The sequence below is a fragment of the Apteryx mantelli genome, chromosome 6 (genome assembly GCF_036417845.1).
Source record: "Apteryx mantelli isolate bAptMan1 chromosome 6, bAptMan1.hap1, whole genome shotgun sequence".
In the NCBI taxonomy this organism is placed as follows: Eukaryota; Metazoa; Chordata; class Aves; order Apterygiformes; family Apterygidae; genus Apteryx; species Apteryx mantelli.
This window is the reverse complement of record NC_089983.1, coordinates 49,476,930-49,491,214: the sequence shown is the minus strand read 5'-3', so window position 1 is coordinate 49,491,214 and position 14,285 is coordinate 49,476,930. Positions and strand designations below refer to the sequence as shown.

Sequence of the window (14,285 nt, the reverse complement as noted above, 5' to 3'; positions counted from 1 at the left end):
GGTCCGAAGATTCATCTAGGGGCCACAGGAGGACTGATGTCTCATCCCCGCTTCTCAGAGTGAACCCATTTCTTGCAACAACCCTGTCTGCACAGTTAGAAAACTGACTTCAGGTTTTGAGTCTTTACAGCATGGAATTTCCTTTCCACTTTCTGCCATGAACCCTAGTTTTTCCTAGTGATGGTACCGGACAGCTGAACACTGCTGTACAGGAGAATAATCCAGAGCCAGATCCCCTGAGTTCAAAAGCGCTTTTGTTAAACTTGCTTTGCTTCCTGCAACATTAGGGCCAAATTCTCATTTCCTTTCTTAGATCCTTACGCACACAACTGAAGAATTTATCAAGTCAAAGAAAATTAATGCAAGAAAGTTGCTTTTAAAATGAAGTAGGTCAAAGGAAGAGGAACCTTCTCTAAAATACTTGCGTCTCTGTGCTTTCCTCCCCTTAGCTCCGTGCCCACGTAATTGAGGGCAGCCCCTTTGGGGTGGGACGTCACAGACAATCCTTGTCCGCTCCCGTTTAGGGCAGAGGGAAAGCTCACTCCTGCAGGACTGTCTCTGCATTTATGTTCAGTCACTACTGCTACTTGAATTACTCGAGCTTTAACATTACATCCCGGGGCCTTGGCTCTGGGACCTGTTTTATCCCGTCCTGCAGAAATGAATGATTTTTGCCTTCCTAACACACCCTTGGCAAACGGTACAAACCTGCCCGCTCCCACAGCGCAGGTACCTCAGAGATCCAACTGCCAAGAGCTCTTTACGGCGCTTTCCGTCTCGCACAGCCAAGCCTTCCCTCCGCACCCCCTAAAGCGCATTTGTCACATGCTGTTTGTAAGAGCATGTGGATCTACTTAGGACCAGATGGTGACAGAACGAGCAGATCTGCCAGATCATTTGTCATGAACTCTCTCTCTCTTAGCTTTAGACTTGTCATATATTCAAGCCCTTAATAGGTGGAAGCAACCCAAAGATGCAGATTTTATTAGTATTTGGGCAAGTCCTGAAAAATGTTTATTTCCAAGCCAATTCCACCGCTGCCTTCAACCTGTGGCCTGAAGCGACGGGGGAAGTTTCACGGAGGTGAAACAGGCCATCTACACTGATGCTGCATGTCAGTCTCACAGCTCACTGGGCAGGTACGCACACGCATATTCCCTACTCCATCCTTACAACAGACCATTTAGTATCTTAAATAAAGATGGTGTTCTTCTTTCGTAAGGGTGGACAAATGCTGCAGCTCATGGCACAGAGGCTGGCTGCAGGCCCTTGCCACTGCCTTGCTTCCAGTCTGCACCACGCTGTGCTGCTCTCCCCACTCCCCAAATACGATTATCCTTCCCTGTGAGCATGGGGGAAAATGGCTAAGAGTTGAGTGTCGAGGACTGACAAATCTTTCTGCCAAGTTGCAGTCTAAGCTATATGCACATCTGAGAGTATTTAACCTATACTGTGACTAGCAAAATGGTCCTTACTGGGCCTGCAGGAACAAGGGACAATCCCAACTGCAACCTGCCGCGGAGTTACTGAGAGCAGCTTGCTAGCTCCAGTAAAATTGCAGGGGATATTGTAACATACATACTTTTTTAATACTAGAAAGAGGCCATCCTGTCTTGTTTACAACACCTCCTTGGCAGTCATGCTCTATTCATTTTTAAGAGCACAGATTTCTAGAGAGGTGGATGGTTCCTAAGCAGAATTTCACTCTGCCTCCGCTTCATGGGTGCGAGTCTGGCCCCCGTCCATCATGGCTGGAAGTCACTGGCACTGGAGCATCCAAAGCCCATAGGAAAACCATACGCCGGTGCTTTGACTCTTAATTCCTGTCAAAAAGATGTCTTTAACACAAAGAGGCCTTAACAGAAAGGCCGGCGTGCCCAGGCAGGGAACCCGCCTGCTCTTCTCCCACTGCACAACGGCACTGGGCCATATTTGAGGCACTGGCTAGGAGCAGAGCGAGGGAGGCTGCAGTGACCATACCTGTACCATCCTTTGCTTTGTAAGTAAATATAGGACTCGAATTTTTCAGACTTCTAAGCGGCTCTGCCACCCACTTGCCACACCCTTTAAAGAAACGGATGCAGAAGTACATCTCACACCAAATACATAACCAGTTAGATCATCCTCACTGTCACAATTCTCCCTGTTTCACATGTTTCCAACGTGCAAGTTGGTGTTTGCATTTGTGGGTGCTAGTAAGGCTCTTCCTCTGTTTCTATTTTTGCTTGTGCTCCAGGGGAAGTGGATTTGGTGAATAATCATGAATAAGCACATTGAGGAACTAAAAGTGTTGAAAACTGTTATATTTACCTACAGATAAGGACAGACAACAGCTGCAGTGAGTCTTCCCCATACTTCCTTGTCTGTGATTTTGAGGATGTTGGCACATGTACAGAATATACATCTTGATATTGCAGATACTGCTATTCTGCCACAGAGAAATAGCACACCCAACCAGAAAGGTACTTTCCAATTACCTTCACTACAGTATATGACATTTCTTGAAAATAACTGAATTGAACTGAAGCTAAAAGCAGAAGGTATATTATGTAGTTTGGAATATAAAAAATTGCATTGTGGTAACTTTAGACCAAGGGTCAGGAGGTAAACACAGCTCACTGCCGTGTAGGGCAGCAGGAGCAGACACAGTAAACACTCAAACCAAAGTCTGCTGCTAAAAACAGCACTCACCATAAAGTCAATATTGTTGTCTTCATTTCGGAAGTGCTCCATTAGCTTCTCAAAGCGCTGTTTCTCCCCACAAACCTACAAAAGAATCACCACGTGTTTGTTAAAATACAGGTTGCAAGAGATTGTTAAAAACATCTAGAAAGCACCTTATCTGCTCAAAACCTCTCCATCCTGGTTTCCTCTCTTGTTAAAAATATTCTTCCTCATGACAAACCCAGCTGAGGAAACACAGACCAACACCTGTCCTGCAAGTCTAAAGGGGCAGGTGCAGCTGTAAGTTAATTTTTTGTACCTTTTTTTCCCTTAGAAAACTTAACCTCATATCCACTGACAGTGCAAACGCAAACAACAGGGTTACACCAGGCTATGCCACGGGAAGACGCAGCATCTTTTACGGTCCAGCATTAGCTTTCCACTGTAATATAATATAATTAGGAAAAAGACCAAATTACGGGGTGAGGGGAGGAAATTATCACAGGCTAAATCAGGAGCGAAATAAGTCAGTGTAACTACCAGACTTTCAGAGTGGTAATACCGGGGTGTTGGCAGGAAAAGTGAGCAACTTGAGGGAGAAACCAGACCTAAGATAAAGCAGGTCGCAGAACATTGTTTAAATCTTACTACTTCCCAATACTTTCTCCATTTCAGTCCTAATTTCTCAGCATATAAATGATCTAGAGTAATTCACACCAAAACATTAAATAAGCTGGAAAGCGGAAGCAAACGTGGAGCGAGCGGAGCGCACGGCCACGCACCGCCAACCCCACCGCCGAGCGGGGAGCAGCACCGGCCGCGGGGCGGTGGGAGAAACCTGCCCGCCCCCCGGGCAGGCGGAGAAGCGCCGCACCACGAGCTGACTCCGCGCGCTGGATCTCGCTGTCGAACTCAAAGAGAGCAGAGACCGCTCCATTACAGCCTCTGTAACCAAAGCTATACGTGACTGCACGGACGTGGCTACGGCATCAAAGGCTCTTCCCAGCTTCACCACCCCAGACGCTGGTTGTCTGTAGAGGAACAGAACGGGCCAGCAACGACGGTCTGGCTCTGCATGACACTGCGCCAGGGGCCTGAAAAGCAACGTCCGGCCGTCCAGAGGACTGGACTGAAACCTGCCTTCTCCCGAGGAACAAAAGATGTGGCAAGCTCAAGCGGCTTCTTTTCTTAACCAAATTTCACCCAAAGTTCTTGGGAGTTCCAGATGCTACTATTACACCAATACAAAATGAACCGCCAGGGATATATTTTTGGAGAATAAGATTACAATGCAAGACAGCTTTTAAAGTAGTAATTCCAACAGCTCTCATCACAGCTCTGCATTTCCAGATTACTTTACCTGCAGGTGGTAAGGAACACTTTATTTTTGCAGGAACAAGTGCTGCGGGAACTTTCCCTTCACATGGCGAAGAGACATACCAGAGAGCCTCCATCTCCCGGCCTGCCCGTCCGTGCCCTGACGCTCCGTGAAAGGGGAGCGCGAGAAGGAAAGCCCTACACAGTCAAACAGGGCCAGTGGATTCAAGTGAAAAACCATTCACAGGTCCCGTAAGCCCTCACTGGCAAACCGGTGGTGATCATGCACTTTCTTCTGAGTGTCCTCAGCCTGGTTAGGGTCTGCCAGCTGCTGAACAACAGACACCACTGAGATATGAGCTGCTGCTTCCCTCAAGAGCCAGCCTGATGGCACAGTATTTATGGGAAATTAGCTAATGAATGGTAATTAAGGATTGGTGGGAGCAGAGGGTACTTCTGAGTTAGAAAGCAGACTCTTCGGGACAGGGTTCAGTTCTTTGTAGATATTTTTACAGTGAGACCATGAGACCAAATCCTCAATTCAGGTTTTCAGATATTCCCAAAAGCAAAGTCTTTATAAAGAATGATTACTCCTATTTCTTCACTAGCTTTCTGTTTTTAACTGTATCTAATTTACAGTGTCTACATAAATATTAAGGCCCTGAGCAGACCTCACTTAGGTTTGTGGGAGTTTTTCCATAGTGTTTAATGGGACCTGAATTGAGTCGACCATTAGATTTTCACAGCACTGCTCCCAGTGGCCTGCTGGGTGATCTCCCTCTGTGCTTTCTGCTGCCTCTTGTTATGACTGACTAAAGCATATTTGTGGTGCACGAGATACATCTTCTATCGCTACTGTGCAAAATTGCCATAACTGTGTTATTATTCAGATATTTGTGGTCAGTACCTGACGTCAATGGGAATTTTGCCACTGGATCTCTGTAAGAGGTCACTGACACTGGTTATGATGAACTATTTGATAACATTAAGATTCGTGGCCTCAGTCCCACATCTTACAACCCCTGGGCTCTGTGCAGACCCAGCAACCCCCACACATACCACCTCGGAGGGCCAGGTGCTGAAGTCACACACCACACACCTGTTAAAAGCGTATTTAAATGTGCAGAATGTTTCCAGCTAAACCTTAAATACACACAAAAGAAAATAAATAAACGTTACATAACAGCATATGTACCCTCAAGAAAAACAGATTCCACTTGCTGGCCAAGCAAACTATCACAATCATAAGCCCCAAAGACAGTTCTGTCTACGTCCTGCACCATGAAAGTATGAAAGTGCTTTTGAAGCATAAAGCACTGCTCTGCGGGCTGCTGCGCTCTGCCCGTAGCACACAGCTAACATGAAAGTTTAAGATGCAATAAAACAGAGCCGAGAGACTCAGTGGAGACCGACAATCTTGGATGAAGCAAGTCTGTCTGGTGTTTCCTGGCCCACGGTTGTGCAAGGGGGAGAAAGACGCGTGCTCGGTCTCTTTGCTTAGCAGAGGAGGAGTACCTGGGACATGGAAAGGACTGGGGCGTTTGCAGAGACACTGGTCCCTCAGCTCCACGTTCCAGATCTTCAGTCTACTCTCAGAGTTTTCTTTAGGAGTAATCTTCATAAAGCCTTCCTAGAGCATCAGGAATGAGATCAAAGCACAAACACTGCACACGCAGAGCTGACAGCTAAAGCAGCTCCTTAGTGTTTCTAACTAAAACTGAGGGCAAACGAGCGAGTTCCTGCTCCAGCCCTACAGTGCACTATGCTTTGCAGTGGATGGCACAAGAACTGGCTTCGCTGATAAAGAAGCTCTACAAAGCCACCAATTGTCCACAGTCAAATCCAAAACGGTCACAAGTGCACCTGGAAAAACACATCATGAGCATTTTGGCATAACTATCCTGGTTTCACAAGCGTACGTTTAAAAGCAAGACATCAAATGAGTGCACTGCGACAGGGTCCAGAGCATCTCCATACAAAACGAGAGTGCCAGCATGTGCCAGCATCCTGCCTAGCTCTCCTGTTTTCTGCACGTGGAATCAGGAATAATTTATTTGTGAAAAAGCTAAAGCTCAATGCTTGTGCAACGATCTGATCTACTCTAGGCACTTATCTTGAAGGCCCCACCGGGAACCCACTTACAGAGGACCTGTCAAAACCAGTCTTTGTGCTCTGGAAGCGTGCCACCTTTCAGGCATACGTCTCTTCTGGGATGTGTACGTTTCCATTCAGGAACAACGCGCAATTCAGGAGGAAAAGAAATGAGATGCTGTAAAGAAGCTGACTCCTATCAGGAAGAGCCAAGAAGAATACCAGACTCTGGCAGAATTTCAGGAACTTACTTGTACTCTAAGATTCAAAGACAGCAGCTGCCAGCCAAAATAATTTGATTTCAGAGGCTTACACTGGGCCTGATCCAGCTCCTACTCAAACCAAAACAGCCTTCCCTTTGACTTGCACCACAGTCTGCTTCGATGCACTAATGTTCCGAGCCTTCTTTTTCCTCCTATAGTAAATGGGATGATGCTCCAGTTCAACCAACTGCAAAGTCTTATGCTCTCTGTACTCTCCCCTCTCCACAAAACAGTCAAAGTTAATATAACAAAAGAAAAAATAGGTTCACCTGGACTTTGAACTCCAGGCCACCATGTCTCTCTTGCTCCCACTTCAGAAAAAATGAAGCTGAACAAAATCATGTATTATGGAAATAAACATCACAGTGGTGCATATGATCACTCAATAACAAAAGTCAGAAGGACTGATTTCTGGGAAATTTAATGTAAATGGTTCCACACGGATGGAAAAACTTGACATAAACAACTATGAGCTGTTTATGGTTGACTAATTCAATTATGGTTGGCTAATTAAATTAGGGAGCAACCCGAAGTGATACAACCCCAACAGACAATCGCCAATCACAGGGAACAAACAATCCTGGCTAGCTGGAATAGAGCAGACGATAGCAATAGGAAAAGCAACAACGACCTGTGGCTCTCGGCGGCTGCTTGCAGATATTTCACACTATCATCAGATGAGTCAGTGCTGGGAACATGTGTGTTTCAAGAGACAGTGAGCTGACTTTCATAAAATGATATAATTTATCCTGGAAGATGAAAGAGAGTGAAACTATAGACAAAGCCTACGGCCTGAAGATTGGCCAAAATCCAAGTCAAATGCTGAAATCAAATCCCACTGCATAAAACCATATGTTGCCATTTTTATTTGAATACATTTCCAAGGTCTGTCATTTACACTGAAAGTACGGTTGCTACTAAGAAAGACTGATATTTCTTTTATTAGCATTATTCTGTGTATCAAGGAAGACTGAACGGGTTACCACAGCTATAAAAACCTCTGTCTATACTCAGGTTGTGAAAAAAAAATTTAGGCTGCTTTAAGCTCATGTCAGTCCTGAAGAACAATGTGGCTTTATGGAAAACCACCCCGAAGGATCTTTTCTTTAGAAAGACTTTGGATGCTAACAAGGCCAGCCCTTCATAGATATATTACAAAGATACAATACAATCCTATAAGAAGGCAAAAAGATCTGTTACGAAAAACTTGGCGACAATTATGTCCATATCCACCTAGCAATGCTTTCAGGTCACGTAGTTCACATCTGGACCACCCAAGAGCAAAGTTCAAACAAGACAGCCCTGGTGTTGTTCCTGTTCTTGGGACATGATTACAGTAAGAAGTTCCAGAAAGGCAACATGAGCAGATGGCAAAGATAAGACAAAAGGGATATTTCAAAAAAAATGGAGACATTTTCACATGCAGTGTCAGACACAAAGTGAAAATCCAGGCTCACGGAAGTTTATCTTCCACCTACCTCAGCCAGTTATCTAACAAAATCGTGCAACACCTAATTCTGCTGGAGAATTGCGCTCACAACTCAACCTTGCCACAAGAAAACATAGTGATGTGACACATATGGAGATGGACCTTCACTAGAAGGTTGGCCGTATTTCAGGCTTTGGAGTTACGGCTTGTTGGCCAAGGGTACAAAACGCACTCTGCAAGACACAGCTGCCAGACCACTATCTCCTCCGCATCTGCAGTACTGATGCTAGCACGACTGAAAAGCGTGCCCTGTGCGGATGCAGAAATTGCCTACTGCAACCACGTCTACGCGTTTCTTTCTTTGAGCAAAGGAGGAGGGAGAGGATGACGGCTTTGAGCTAGCAACGTACATTCAAAGAAAAGGCATTAATAGACATAAGCTCGCCAACCTACAAAATGCATCTTGTGCCAGGAAGCAGCTAAAGCCTGATGGTCTCAAAGTCCATACAGAAAATGCCTGAAATCGTTTTGGCTACATTTACACTTGAGGTATGTATTGACTGATATGGCATAGGCAGCTAGCAGTGAGCTCAAGTCAGGAAAAATAATCATTTTAAGGACTAAATTTAAAATATGTAAAACTTAGCAGAGGCTTCGCAATACAGGAAATTTTCTGTCAGTGCAAATGTTAAAATGATCATCTAACCACGTGTTGCCCAAAGGTTATTTTTAGCTGTTTCCTCCTCCTTCAATAACCTTTTCAGTTCTGTAACAGCGACTATTTCATGCGAGCAGCAGTTGTGCAACTTCACAGCATTTCTGCACCGTATACACGAATATAGCCCATAATGGGCACGGTGTTATAAACAGCCTGATGCATATAGGCGACCTCGAACTGCCGGGACCCTTTGTAACCCTCTCCTGCCGCCCGCGCTCCTTTGTCCCGGCTGCACAAAGCTTCCTTTTGCCTTCCCTCACAACGGCCCGCTGTGACCAGCGGATCCCACCGCGGGCAAGCCGCGCCGCAAAGGACCGCTTTGTTTGGGCTGATCACGCTGACATTCTCGCAGTTTGCTAAAGAACAAAAAATCAGTTTTCTCAAAAGTTACTGGTTAAGCAAACAGTTATTTAATGCTTGCTAGGTTAAAATACCTTTTACTTCTCCACCAGCTGGGTTAAGGCACTCTCAAATTACTGCGCTAGTAGAAAAGACAGCAAATCTATTTACATTTTCTAACACTTGCAAACAGTTTTTTCCAGTACTGAGTTATTATAACAGCCTGTAAGAATAATTGAGGACTGCTGTTTTCAGTGCTGTCATTCATTACTGAAACAGCGAAATCTGACTCTGAATTAAGCGCTGTGAAAGTTTCGGGCTGAACAATATTGTCTCACTTCGGTGCAGCGAAGGCTGAGGGAGGCCAACCCCGAGGGCTCGTTTGCCATCGCTGGCTTTTTCCGCTCGCTGCCCGACACTTCGGAGGCAGCCTGGCACTGCACGTGCGACGGCACTGCCGTCCTGCTCGCCCGTCGGATGTTTCCGCGGCGGTAGCAAACCCGTAGGCGATCGGGGCGCCGCTGCGAGGCGAGATGAGACAAGGAGCTCCGGGGCTCCGGCCGGCAGGAGCCCGGGAAGGCAGGGAGCAGCCGCCCCTGGGGTCCAGGGTAGTTTTTGGTATTCCTTCGAGTCTCTTCTTGCCTTGGAGCAAAATGAGGTGGCCTCTTGAAAGACATGATTCATCTCAGGAAAAGCACCTCATTTCTATTTTTATTTTTAAGCACTAAATTTAATTCCCGGAGAAACACACCGGCGTACACTAAGCTTGCTGAGTTCAATTACTTTGGTACGTGCTTATATAATAAGCAACCTAACTGCTCCGCTGGCGTAGAGCCAACGTCAGGAAGAAGTGTTTCCTGCAGAAAGCGAGGATTATTTCTGACTGGCTTTTTGGCTCGCGACAGATCTCAGGCAATCTTTTCGCCTCTTCAGTATGGATCTATGTTAATTCTCCTATTATGCACATTAAAACAAATTTTGAGGCTGGTAGGGTCTTCAGGTCCTTCCTCAGAGATGTTTAGTTGTTATTAAATTCTCCTAGATTTTAAACAGAGATTAACTAAAAGCTGAATAAGGATTTCAGATTTTGCCTATAAAGATGTTGGTTGAGTGCTTTGAAACACACTCAAAAACTGTCATTTTCAGGTCTTCACAAAAGCTGAGGAAACAATTGTTTGAAAAAAAACCCCAAATTCCTTTTAACGGTTTCCATCGTGGCTGGTGACCCCCTGTGGCAGGGCAGCTGCTGCCGGACACGAGCCCGGAGGCAGTCCGCTCCTCCCAGCGGAGCTGCTGCCGGCAGAGCGTTCGGCGTTACCGGGTTCCCGTCCACACGCACCAGGAGCAGGGTCCCGGGAGTAGCTGCCCGCAGTTAAAAGATGTATTGGTCTTACGCAGAGCATTGCACATCAGCTGGGAGAGGGAAAACTCCTTCACGAGCTGCGCATCCAATGGGAATGTTAAGCAGCACAGGTTTTTGGCACTTGTATCAGAAAAGAAAAAATGCACCACGAGTTTAAAAACCACTTTTCCGCCTGATGGATGCTTTGAAAGGTATGAGCCAGAGCCCGATACGCTGTGATCGCACAGGCAGATGCCAAGTCACCCGGCCCAAGCGTCGGAGCGGGAAGCCGAGCCAAACCTTCGACGTGGGACACGCTTTCCTTGAAACAGCGACTTCCCGGCACTCAGGCGACTCCACGTCTCCCCCAGGAGACAAGAACGCTCACGCTATGGCCAATGACCAGCACTTTTGGCATCACCTGACCAAAGGAGTCACTTCACGTACCTCACCATTGGAGTTCAGTGAAGTGAAATCTCCCCTTGCATGTTTTGTGATATTTAAAATACGTTTTTTTACGGATTCAAAATGCCAAGCACGTGAAATGCCAGATTTTCCTGTCCAGTCTGTTTTCTGCGTCCCGGATGAAGACCCAGTACGATGCAGTTGGCTCAAATCACAGCCGTCCTGCCAGTGCGGGAAGCGTTGGTGTTTTCAACCTGCTGAAGACGCCTTTCCCTCACTGAAGCAATCTGAGATGAGAATAGCAGGCTTAGTTACTTACTCATAAGTCTTTCTCAGCACCTTCTTCAACTCCTAACCAGTATCAACTGCAGCAAGTACTTCCTATGCAGTCCCCTCTCTACCTACAAGGATATCAGAAGTATCTGGTCACTGGTACCAATGACTGAAAGAGCTTCTCATGACGCAGAATCTCTTCAACCTGAAAACATCCTTCCTTGGCAAAGCAGCAATGAAGAAAGGAGTTTTCATAATGGTAAAAATGTTGGTAAAATGACACAAAGCAGGGAGAGCATTAGAACTATTCTGCACATTCTGTGTCTTGCCTGAGTGATGGATGGTGAAACCCTGGTTCGCAGCAGCCCAGTTGCCAAGTCACGTGTTTGGGAAGTAAATGAGAGCGTGCAAGAAGCTGTGTATTTGCACTGTCTCGGCTACCACCATTTCTCAGGGCCACCGAGAGATTCGCCAAGACAACGAAGCTCCCAAGTTGCCGTGCAACATAGCCCTTGTGAATTCAAACCAGCAGTAAAAGGAGTATGTAATGAAATAACAGTAAAACGAAGTTTTTATTGTTGGCACTAAAAGACAGCAGCTTAATTCTCTGTATATATGCACACGCACTCACACTATTAAAATTAATTAACTGCTCTGAATAAGCATTAGGAAAACATATTTTGTTTTCCAACAGTGCACTCAGCCTGTTCCAATGTTCTTAACATCTGAGCTGTGACCCCCAAAGTTCCTGCAAAGTTGTCTCGAGGCTAATTCTGCTCTCGTTTCTTCCTCTGGTATTCTGCGAAAGAGCACTTGCTCGTATTGTAGCACAAATCCCAGAGAAACTCGGAGAAACCTTGTAGCCGGTTCTCACAAATCCATGGAAACAAGCACAAAGGCCTCAGGAACACTGCTAAGGAAGCCTTGTTGCAAGTGGATAAAGGTAGGGGTCAGGGCAGCCCGGAATAGCTAATCTAGCCAAAACTGCAATATTCCATTCAAACAGCATTTGCCTTCAGTACGACATGCTGGCAATAAGAGATGGCTGCAAACAAAACAGGCAACAGGCCAGAAACTACCCAAAAGAGAAGCAAATAGCTAGCAAAACAGCCCTGGCGGTTCACGCGGGTTACATGCGGCACGGCAACTCTAACCTATTGCACGTAAATGCAGGAGAAGCCGGTCTAGCCCCGTGCCGGAGCACGAGGGTGGCCCGGCGTGGACCCGCAGCTGCCGGCCGCGTGCACAGGGCAGCAGGCTCTGCTCGCGAGCACCATGGCTGAGCAGGGCCACCACAGGGCCCCAGCACTTCGTCTCCTCCACGATGCTTTAGAAGCTCTTCACGGCTCAATGACACTTGGAGAATGGCTGGAACCACGTCAAAACGTCTCTGGACCTCCTGACCAAGTTCCTCCTACCCAAGAGCCTGCAAACACAAAGTCTGCAGCGCAGTGAAGGCTCTTCTTGACACAGAGGCTCAGCAGCCTCAGGACTTCAACAGTGATGAAAGTTAGGAAAAAAACTTTTTTGAAAAGGGAAACACGGGACGGTGTACAAACCCACCTTGCCCAGGAGCAAGCAGGAATGGGCTCTTCACAGTTTCATTTGCACTTTCTTCCCTGTTTAGCCCAGACCTAGAGCTCCTGGAAATGGATGAGTGAATTCAGGCTGGTAATAGGGAAAGATTTGTGGACTTCTGCACCAGCCTGGAAGGACCAAGCAAACCCCACAGCCTGTGTGAGCTGAGCATTTAAGGAAACTGCCATCTCAGAGAGCTGGAAGTTGCCACTCTCAGCACCAAATCATTTCCAAAACATAGACGTCCAGTAGAAAGCAGACACGTGCACTGCAGAAGACTAACCTTGACCTGGTTATACTCGGCATGCAAGTTCCTGCCAAAATTACAGAGAACACAACTGTACAATGCAGAGATAGATGAGAAATTAATTCTGCCACCTCCCGGAAAACTACTAATCCATTCCCTGCACTACAGAGGAGGATTTCACCATAACCGCTTCCTGCCTTTTGGCAAAATTAAGAGAAGGTATTCAATGGGCCTGTCACTCACCTGATGAAAACGGAGGCTCGCATTTGCTAAGATCAGTCCTAACTGCGTGAAGCACGGTTTCCTGAACGCTAATAAACCTGTACAAAATGAACCTGCCCTTCCTTCCTTCTGTCCCAAACTACCCTTCCCTCTTTTGGCTTTCATTTCCCTTTGGGTAAAAAAGATGAATGTTTCTGGACTTTTTTTCCTGCTGAGTTCTGCTGTATTTGATTCTCCCTCAAGCTACTAGCTTCTTGCGCCATCTTGGTGGCTTCGAAAGACCCACGTGTCCATTGTCAGAAGTGGCCTATTCGACATTCACTTCATTATCTACTGAAAACGGAGCCCCGGGCTGCGTGTGCACCGCATAGTGCTGAGGCCCCGCCGCAGGGAAGCGGCCTGTGCACGAGAACCGGCGATTTCAGATGAAATAAGGGGACAAGAATAATTTCCGACAGACAGCTTAAGAAAAAAAACATCCTCCATTTGAACGTCCTGACCCCAGCCAGAAAAAAACTGGCCTGTAAAATCATTTCCAAATGAAAAGTCATTTTCGATAAGAATTCTCGAGAAGATTCAGATCAACTGCAATTTTCCAGCACAGCCAAATCCTGAGAACTAAATTCTGTTCTCATTTGCATCACGGTAAAGCTCAAAGCCTCATGAAATATTTGATGTTCATCCTGATGTAAATGAGAGCAGAATTTGGTCTGAAATATCCTGTTTTCCCTACTGACTTTATTACAGTGTGAGTGTTAGGCTGAAGTTCAGGTTTCTTTTGAAGTTATTTCCTGGCGAGGAGCTAGAGCGGCAGAGATCTGGTTTGACAAGTCTAATCTGTCCTAAATATGCAGGCTGTGTCTGATGAGAGCTGCAAGGAAACCGCGGCATCCCTGCCCCACCGAGTTACGGGAGCCCCACCAACATTACGGAGCTTACACTAGTTTCCTTTGGAAATACACTGCTACACGTCTAGCACCGAGTGCTTCACATGTCAGCAGCTCCAAGATTTTTCATATACCAGGTGAAAGGATTATAAAAACTAGAAACTATTACTGAAAATGAATACTTGCCCAGGAGGAGAGTGGAAAACAACAGCACAGAGGCAAGAAATAAGCAGCATAATTGGATAAATAGAAGAACAGCTAAAAACAGAATTTAGAAAAGTAAAATATCCTCCTTGCACACCCATTTCACCTGCTGCATCCAGACAGTTGTACTGCAGCGGAAGACTGGATCAGATGGAAACAGGAATAGAATAAATAAATAATGGAGGACAAACTGATTGGACTACGTACATGTTTTAAATGTCAGCAAGAGAAAAAAGAGATGACAGAGCACCTGAAAGGAAATGAAGGAGTAAAAACTTTACTAAGGATGTTAGGAAGATAAAACAG

The 14,285-nt window shown here is 46.1% G+C and overlaps 1 protein-coding gene across 1 annotated transcript in view; it reads right to left on the bottom strand.

Annotated features, from left to right (window-relative positions):
- The window catches only part of FMNL2 (formin like 2), a 186,722-nt gene that overhangs the window by 27,456 nt on the left and 144,981 nt on the right, over nucleotides 1-14,285 (bottom strand). The window contains exon 10 of the mRNA XM_067299446.1: nucleotides 2,692-2,766. Coding sequence (XP_067155547.1) covers nucleotides 2,692-2,766 — 75 coding nt within the window. The remainder of the gene's footprint in view (nucleotides 1-2,691; nucleotides 2,767-14,285) is intronic.